The sequence below is a fragment of the Morone saxatilis genome, unplaced genomic scaffold (genome assembly GCF_004916995.1).
Source record: "Morone saxatilis isolate NCDOM2014 unplaced genomic scaffold, NCSU_SB_2.0 Contig24, whole genome shotgun sequence".
In the NCBI taxonomy this organism is placed as follows: Eukaryota; Metazoa; Chordata; class Actinopteri; family Moronidae; genus Morone; species Morone saxatilis.
The window spans coordinates 4,090,185-4,100,153 of record NW_023339807.1 but is presented as its reverse complement, the minus strand read 5'-3'; the positions used below and the strand labels follow the sequence as shown (position 1 = coordinate 4,100,153).

Genomic DNA, 9,969 nt, shown 5'->3' with positions numbered 1-9,969 from the left:
GCTATGTCTTTAAGAGGAGTAATCTTCAATCTACTGTGGCAAGCAAGAAGAGGATGAGGTGGAGGGTGGGAGCAGGAACTGAGAGGGACCCACAGAGACAGAAACTGAGGAAAATAGAGATAGATAAGAGAAGGAGTTAAGAGATATTAGCTATTTCGTACAAATATCTCCTCACGTTTATCTCTCTTTCTCCGTATCCAACTCACAACCTGGGTTTAAATAATGATATCAGATATGGACTTCTATTATAAGTTGCTGAACAGAAACTATGTAATACACGCACACGCACACACACACATCCACAGGCAAACATGCTGCTATGTTCTCTCTGTGAAAACATCATTTGTTAAAACCATAATCATTCACTTTAATTGAATTTATTTTGATACACTCTCACTTGTTCTAAGAAAATAGAAATTCTCTCTATGGATCCTGAAGGTTTTTACAAGAACGTTTCCCAACACTTGGTGCTGTGTAGGTTTTCCCAGTAAGAAATCCTCTGGTGTGCAGAAAATTATGTTTTCCTCCCATTTCTGGCAGCAACCACAACGTTTTCTTTGGAATAAATATAAGAACCCAGTAGCTAACATGAGCAGTAATGAACTGAACATCCAAGGAAAAAACATCTAAATGCTGGCTATGCTCTTTTATTGATCTCTGAGGAGTGCAGTGCAAAAATGCCTCATCAGTGGCCGCTTATCACCTAAGATGTTGCCAAAATGGAAAGAGCACTGAAAATGAACTCGACTTCACTCATGGACCGAACAGACAAATTGCCTGACAGAGACACTCAGACCAGTTGACTCGATGACAGCCAGACCGGTAGAAGGATAGATACAGTACATAGACAGACAGACCAAAGGAGAGGATCCATTGCATATTGCCGTGCAAACATCACATTTTTCAGTGCAGCAGTCCCAGCTTCCTGAGTGACCCCAAATCTCAGCTGGAGGACTTTGATCTGTCACTGAGATCATTACTAAGTCTACTGAACTGACAAAAGGCCAAACTGAAAGAGTGAGGGAACAGAGAGGTGGAGAGACTTGAAGGTAATTGAAGACAGGATCTTGTCCTCAGTTGTCCCGCGTGCTCTCTAAAAGCTGAGTATTGTGGAGAGAGCTTAAGAGAATGACTGGAGATGGGGTTGGATGCGCACTGTCTGGAAGCCACATACATAGAAAGCTTAAAAGCATAAAATCATAAATAACAACAAACAGAAACAAAAAGAGATGAATTATTTTTTACAGATTATTGGTGTCAAATTTTAGCAATATTCTACGCTGTCTAATGATGATAACGAAAACATCACATAGTGAAACACCATTTAATGGTCTCGTAACCACAGCACATCTCTTGTACGCAGAAGTAATAACCAATATGTCATTTGTGTGGGTCATAATGGATGGATGTTTAACAAACATTTTAGAACCTCCAAAGCCACTTGTGCAATTACTTTGGATCAGTTTTGGGAATCCACATCAAATACAGCTGGAGTTTCCCTAGTGACCCAGAAGGAAAAACAAAATAAAGAAGAATGGAAGCTCCTTGCTTGCAGAGAGTGAAATATTTCAAGCTTTTAATGTGATCAAATAAACAAAAGTCCACAGAAAGTCAACATAAGAATGTCTGTAAAGTAACAGCAGATAGGCAGGCAGTACATTTCAAGTGGTTGTTGCTCAGACAGAATGCTTGAGATTTCCTGCCCCTCTGCATGTTACCGTGAATTACATATTCATCTTCTTTTCTGGGTTCACTTTGATTTCTGTGCATCTAAAGCTTCACCAAATATTTATATTTTTTGCATATAAACAGCTTCTCGTGTTCTTCAAATTGTTAATATTTGTGTGAAGCCAGACTCACACCATTATTTATTTGACAAAGTATTTACTCTGCTTTTTAATTGTATAACTTCTTCCTGGACATTTTTAGCCTCAACAGTATAAGAAACATTCAAATTGCCTTTTTCATTAAGCTTTTCTATTCGTTACAGTGTATTTCATATAAAAATACTTGGAGGGAACCCCAGCTAATGACAGACGTAGATTTGCTTGACTCCCCCTCTCCCACCTCATGACAAACTGAGGGAACTCAGCTTGAACTGCAGAGAAAGCCCATGAGCCAGCTGAATGATAGCAGTGATAAGGAGTTTTCAAGGTAACTATGCAAAACTGAAACTGTCTGTGGGAAAGCAGCAGCAGAAGCAGAAGTCTGTTTATTTTAATGAGCTCAGAAGTGTCTCTCCTGTTCTTCTTACATTACATTGGGGCTCATTTAGAGTTCACACAGTGCACTGTATGTCCATGATGGATATGGTAATGATACATTATCAAATGCTCAATTTAGATCTTACTCCTGAGGTATATCATAGTATTGTGAAATCACAGTAACCAAATATGAAATATATTTATAGTACATAGACATTAGTACAGTGTCGTGCACACCCCCCATACACAGGGAAAGTGTTGCTACTGTTGAGTCAAGCACTGCCCAAAGCTCTCCAGACAACAGCCCAGACAAAAACAGCAGTGTTTTTGTCTGGATTTGAACATAGAGATGTGTCAAGTCAACAGTAACAACCATGACTCATCAGAGACAAAAACAGCAGTAACAACCATGACTGGTCAAACCCAGCAGATGGGAACAGGGACAGAGCTCTCTCTGTTGACACTATACAGCTCTTCGCTCACTACATACATGTTGACATGCACACATTTGGTACTGTACACACATACATGCTCATCAGTGTGTGTAGAGTACATGCACAGTTTTGAATGATGTATGTGTATGTACATGCATGTAATGTTGACACTCACACACACTATTACTGCATATCTAGACTTGGCTTTATGTGATATATCCGGTTCACAGGACTTTGCATGTACAGAGATTTATTCTAGTCATCCCATAAATCATACCGATCCATGGCCAAATTCTGAGGCCTACTCACTTATCATGTAGATTAGGAAAATGACTTCTTAAAAAAAGACTTTCTCATCATCCACTGTTTTCTATGTTTATGTACTGTATCTCTGTCTACTCTGTCTTTGTCTTTCTCTGTTTTTTCTCTTTCTGAATGTGTGAGTTTAATTCTGTCTTTCAGTGTATTTTCCTGTGTTTCTGTGCTTCTGTCACTCCATCTTTTTTTCTGCCTGCCTTTCACTGACTCCCTCGCTGGCTGAATCACTCTCCAGCTTTCTTCCTGCCCATTACTGTTACTGTACCCACAGCCATAGTCAACCTTTACGAGGTGGGTCTAGCCTGTCAGCTGCAGGCTACCGCAGTTGGGCCATGTTGAAAGACACACACACACTTACGCATATATGCTTATATTCTCTTAAAACCACACACACACACACAGACCCACATATATACCGGCATCCAGTGCAGAGAGTTGTACGGGCCCAGAGTGAGAGCAGCCTTTCCGTAGGCCAGGATCTGTTTCCAGTCAAACCTGCCTGTGTCCTTCCTGAGCCCCTGGGCTCCTGCGGCGGCATTGCCCCCGGGCCGTCGGGTCACAGCACGGCAGGGGAACAGCAGTACAGTGAATGTGTGTCAGAGAGTAGTTTGCGTGTGTGTCTGTGTGTGTGAGCAAGAAGGTGTGTGGGTTCATGAGTCAGTGTCTGTTCACTGTCCTACAGCGCACGCAGAGGTGAATACAAATAGAAACACTTCCTTATGTTCACAAAGACGCGTGTACACACTTCTGTCATACACACACACATAACATAAACTGCACGCACTGTTCCTTGCACCCACCCACACACAGCTGAGTCCCTTTTCAGTGGTGTCAACAGCTCCAGCTCTCTCTCTCTCTCTGTCTCTTACACACACACACACACACACACACACACACACTCACAGTCACAGACACACACACCAGTAGAACACCTGTCGGGCTGCACGGCTCGCTCCAGGACACCTTCGAGTCATGAGCTCATCGGAAAAGCAATTAAAGGCAGCGTAGGCCCCGCACGCTGGCGTAATGTTTTGTTTTGCTACTTGGCTTCGAAATTAACCAAACCTGTCAGAAGTCATCTGGCTGACGCGGGCTGGGCTATATTTATTTATTTTCTGTTGGAGAAGCTGGACGCAGGGTCCCAGTGCTGCCTCACGTCCAACAATGAAGCGATTCTGAGGGGGCGATTAGCTGGCTCGAACATGAATCCTCCCCCCTTCGTCTACCTGGGGGGTGAATGGTGAGCGCCTCCCACCTCTCTTTGCCTGTCTGTAACTCTGATGCTGGGGTCATGGCCCAGTAGTTGGGAGGTTGTGCCCTCTGTAACCCCAATCAGGGCTTTGGTCTCCACTTTGGGACTTGGTTTTGAACTTGCACTGACCTAACCGCTCCCAGTTTATTGAATTTCATGCTTGCAGTGACTGAACAAAAGCAGATTTTGCATTAAAAAAATGTCAATGTATAAACCACGTAACCTGATAAAAAGACAATATAAAGATAGGAAGATGTGTGGCTGTTAGCTCACTGGGACTGTTAGCCTACAACAGTGGAGACTGACAGAAGAACCTAGACAGGGCTTAAAGGTTAGAGGCTTTCTCTCAGTCTGGTCTAATGCTCTACCCTAGCCTGCTCGCAGCCTGATGTCAGACAGCCGTAAAACAACACCAGCAGCCCCGTGCTCTCTTTTAACTCTACTGGTCTTAAGCCGCTGAAGAAGAAAAAAAACACCTTTGACATTAATAGGCCCACTGTGGGTGAGTCGAGGTAAGTGTGTCTTCACAGATGCCTGCACGCACATTCTGTGGTTGTGTGGAGTTTCAGAGTCTAGGCCTCTGAGCAGTTTTCTGCTGTTTTCTTGAGGAATCATTTAGGAAGTAAGAAAAAACACCTCTGTTATCATTGTCATCACTTTCTGTAATTACCCATGTGCCACCCTGTTAGAGCAGAGAAAAACAACAGTTAGCCTGCTGCCGAGGTCGCCCTCTAAGCATGGCAGGCCGTTTCATGGTGCTGCACGCTTCAAAGGAGGTGTCACTCTCCTGCAGTTATGTCAACACAGTGATGAAACAAGAAAACACAGTGTGGATGGCAAAGCCTTGGTCTTCAAAGCCTCAAAAGCCAGGTCAACACATATTTTGTTTCTGTGTCACTGTCAAACTGGCAGAGAGCGAGAAAAGATTGTTTGCTCTGTTAATCTCAGAAAGAGAGCTTTTTGAGTGGTGTTGTGATGTATCAAAATGGTCATGGCTGTCAATGGCAGAAGCCAAACAGACATGACACGCAGCCACAATAAGATGACAGCTGCTGGCACGACATTGCTGATACGCTGCCAGTTACTTCAGTTATTTAAGCGACTGACTTACTGGACTTTCATACGCTCAACAAGTCAGCACCATTCATCTGGTGATGAGACAATTTTGTTATGATGGAAACTTACATGTGTGGGTTTTTGTTTATTGTATTTCATGGCAATGAAAAGGCTTTCTGCACTGGCTCTGGCACTGCAGAGCATCCACACAACTTTTCATAAGATATCCTGAGATTGGATGTAGAAAATCTACCCCCCTCCTCCTTCTCCCAAAGTGACCACTTTCTGTTTTCTTTGTGACGGTTCCACCTTAAGTGTAGAATGAAAAGCTGTGCCTTAAGGCTGTGTTGGCTTTAATACCTATTGATGCTGTGCAAAGACCACAGCTAAACTGCTCTGGTTGAGAGAGTTATCTGCAATTAGGCATTTTATATCTTTTTATTTGCTCATTTATCTCTGTAATAACTGTTAAATAAACAATCCATCGACTAAGTTATATGATTTATTGCGCCATGACTCATTTCTGCTGAATGTGCTTTGTCGTGCTTTGCCTCCCGTAGACCACAATTTAGGGTCAATTTATTGAATACATCTTCACTACTCAGCCCATTCCCAGCCTTTTGGGTCCTGTGCTGCTCATGCTGTTCTGGGCTATGATGAAACCACTTGAAGTCAGGCCCCAGCACTACATCCACAGCCAAAGCCTATTAAGCAGCCACACTGTGGTATAAGAGTTTAAGCCACAGGGCTGGGGTTATGAATCCTCGTGAAGAGGGGGGCGGGGAGGTGGATGCAGAATGACGAGGAAGGGTGGAGGTATGGTTTCAGAAGGAAGGGTAAAGAGGGGTGAAAGAGGATTGGTGGTCGGAGGGGTGGGCTAACAGAGAGGTAGAGATGAAGGATACAGACTACATACGTACTGAAGAAGAGCAAAGTAATTGAACAAATACCAGTAAGGCTGTCGTTATGTTGCAAGGACGTTTGGAAGTGTAGATGGATAGGGAAATAGTGAAGAGACAGAGGGATGGAAGTGATGGAAAATGAAGTAAGAAGAAAGATAGATGAAGCAGTAGAGGAGGAAAAGTGAGTCAGTTTCACTTTATCCGGTGAGAAAGTTTCCCCTTTGCCCAGAAAGGATACACCTGGTGAATAATGAGCAGACACACACAGACACTAGTACTGATACATGCACACACTATATAACATCATACATACCACAGACTTCACACATTACACACACAGAACACACACGTATTTGACAGCGCTCACACACACGCACACATTTCCCATCGCTTATGCTTTCAGTCATACACATTTACTTCACACTGCAAACACACACACACACACACACACACATACAGGCTCACAGGCCACAAATCACTGAACGTTGTAAAAGTGGAGCAAATTAGAGCCGTTTTATTTGCATTGTTCACAGGGAATAACGGAGGAGGGAGTAATTCCTGCCAAGCTAAAGAGGTGGTGTAACAGAAATATGTGTGTGTGTGTGTGTGTCAAGGGAGAGTTTATAATTGTGCTTTGTGCATGCTTTAGATACATTAAAATGTTATGCAAAACAACAAGCAATCAGGCTTTGTCTGAGGTGAAATGCACACACGCATTACATTCACACTTACACACGCACACACACGGCTTTGCCTCAGGGCCTGAAACAGAAGACCGGGGTCTTGTCCAAAGCTCCATTAAACTGCAGAAAGTCCTTCTAGAGCTGAAACATCCTCCTATCGTCATGCTGGGACATTCCACGGCACGCCAGAGACCCTGCGCTAATCCTGCCGGCATGGGAATCATTATTGATAGGATCCTAATGCATTACCTCAGGGCCCGCTTATTGTTGGTAAAGATTATTATTTAAGAGTAAACCAAAACCCAGAGAAAGTCTCCAGTTTCATAGAAATTTATCAAAAGAAAATGTTATTCTTGGCTTAGTGTGATACCACTTTGAACAGCACAATTGAAACAAACTGTGCTCCTTGCTGCGCTCCAACAAGCAGGCTTGATACCAACCAGCAGGTCATTAGGACACAGTGTAAACTGTGCAGGAGTGAAAAAACCTGACACTCAATCTGAACAGATTTGCCCTAAGTCACTTTCACTCGCTGGTTATTACCTTACATTGATTTCAGTGATCCGTATCGGCGTGCCTCCTACTTTGCAGAAATGATTGCGGCTACAGCATCGGAACATTTTTGTCTGTGTTCAGATAGTTTCCGCTTTAGTCAATTATTCTGTGTATCTCTTGATCTGGATCCTATTGAACTGTGTTGATCACTGAAGTTTAGTATTGTCAAACCACTGTTGGAGTGCTTTCAGACAACTGGTCTGTGTTTGCGAGCAGTAATTTTGATTTTGTAAAGGCAAGACAGATGTACAGTATATCCTTTCCTATTAGTTTTTTAACTGCTTTGATTTTCTTTGTCTTTGTTCTCTGATTGTTGTTTTTGTTTTTGTGTTGTCCAGGTGGAGTCCTGCTGGTCAGTGTCCAGGGCATAGCTGTCAATGTGGACCCAGTCTTCTGCACATGGCTGTTGTACCAGCCTCACAGGGGGAGCAGCAGGCAACAGCAACAGGTACCTGATCCCCTCTCAGTTTCTCTTTCTGGCCCTTGTGTCAACATTTAATCATGTTGTGCTTTTGATGTTTTACATGGTTAAATTGCAATATTTGTATTAATAAAGTACCTGCAGCATATTCTACTGTTAGGATAAGAGCCTGAAGCAAATGTGAATGTCTCCCTCCCTCCCTCTCCCTTGCCTTCTCTTTCCCAGCTACCTTTTTCCATGTGCTCTGCTCCCTGTCTTCCATCCAGTCTCTCTCTATTTATTTGACAGGGGTCATGGTGATGGTTATGGACATTGAATGCTCTGTGCCCACACTACACACACTCAAACACACACTCACAGACACATGCAGACATGCTTAGTCTGATTGCCTGGGATATAGCCCAGGTTCACCCCATAAAGGCACATAAATATATATAGTACATGAAAGTATCATATTGTAATACTTTAAATGTTTTTTTTTTTCAACAAGTTGTTCTGTTTCATGCCTCCTGCAGTTTGGAGGGATTGTCGGCATGCATGTGTGTGTGACAGACAAAGAGAAAGGGAGTTAATTGCACCAACCCCTTATTCTGGAGGTTGTTACTGTACAGGGGTAAACAGATGTTATGAGTTGAACTGCAGCCAGTGTGAAGGATACACAACACTGGCTGCTGTGTGTGTGTGTATGTGTTGCAGCAGCAAACGTGTGACTGTGTTCATGTGTGTGTTTCTGTGAGGCCATCTACTTGAGCTGCCTGTCAGGGTCACTTCTCAAGGCCTGGCTGGTTTGGCAAGGCCTCCAGCTGAAGGCCAGACAGCAGCCTGTGAAGGACAGAGGAGAGGACACTGACTGGTCAGGTCAGGATGGCAGGAAATTATGAGTAAGGAGGTAATTGGAGCAGAAAACAGGACAATGAAAGGGACTTTTAGAGGGATGGACAAGGGAAGAAAGTATCAGAGAGAAGTGGAGGCACATGGGGGTATGATAGAGAGAGAACAAGTGTGGAAAGAGGTGGAACATATGGAAGGATAAAAATGAAAACACAGGGGAATAAAGTATGGAACAGAGGAGACACCAAAAAAGGGGAAAGTGCTGGACAGTATTATCGAGAATGTGCGGAGAAAGGAGAGGGAGGTTGAATTAAACGTAAACTGAAACTACCAGAGCGAGCAGGAAACACAGGAGAAATCAGAGAAGTGGAGGGAGATGGTTGGGGAAGCGGGTAATGAAGAGAAAGGGAATAAGAGGAAAAAAGAAGTTTGAGAACCAAACAGGCATTTGCCTTGGCTGTTTTCAGTGTGTGTGGTAGAAGGAGTTAGCTCATACTATGTCATCTACCAGGAATGAGCGATGGTCATTGGGTAAGGTACCTGCTTTTAGCAGAGAGTATTAAAATGTGGCCAAGCACATATTTTCCAGAAGTGTACAATCTGAATTATATATATATTTTTAATCATTTTGCTTTTTCCTTTAACACACCAACCAACAAAACATATAAACATAAACCGTCATATGGTTTGTTTGTACAGTGCTTTAGTGTCATGTTTAAAAAGTATTTTTTGGATTTGTTGTTTAAGCCTCCAGTACAGTGTCTGTTTGTGTGCACTATGGATGTATTTAGACATGTCCTTCTAATTAAAGTTTATCTTGAACATTCTTTATTTAGATCTTGAACAAACCTGAATATGATTTTCTGGTCAAACCTGACTTTGGCTGACTAACCTACTGGCCTGCAGTGTTTCATTCAGCCTATGTTAAATTGCAAAAACCTAGGAAGGATTTGGCATCATCCCTCAGTCAGTAGTTTCAAATACTAATGTAATTTGGGGGCCCATTTTTAATCTTACCACAACCAGCCTTTGGGTCCCGACCCAGTCATTGAAAAACAACTGCATCAATGTGTGTATGTGTGTTTACACGGGCTGCACTACGTGGTTGGCCTGCGGCCTTGTGCAGCTGCATCATAGCCTAGTGCTGCTGCTGGCTGATGCTAATGGGGTTTCCTTATTTCAGACCAACCTTCAACTCTTCTGTCTTTCAGCCATCTCACTGCCAGCCTGTGTGTCTCTGTGTGTGTGTGTGTAGGTGTGTGCGTGTGTGTGTGTGTTTGTTTGTGTGTGTGTGTAGGTGTGTGTGTGCATGT

At 43.1% G+C, this 9,969-nt stretch overlaps 1 protein-coding gene across 4 annotated transcripts in view; it reads left to right on the top strand.

The window, feature by feature from the left end:
- Nucleotides 1-9,969, top strand: part of LOC118336017 (vacuolar protein sorting-associated protein 13B-like) — a 313,914-nt gene that overhangs the window by 118,108 nt on the left and 185,837 nt on the right. For all 4 annotated transcript variants that reach the window (XR_004797093.1, XM_035672549.1, XM_035672551.1 and 1 more), the window contains one exon: nucleotides 7,743-7,852. Coding sequence is in view for 3 of the 4 variants with exons in the window: in XM_035672549.1 (XP_035528442.1) it covers nucleotides 7,743-7,852 (110 nt within the window). In the remaining variant the exon portion in view is untranslated. The remainder of the gene's footprint in view (nucleotides 1-7,742; nucleotides 7,853-9,969) is intronic.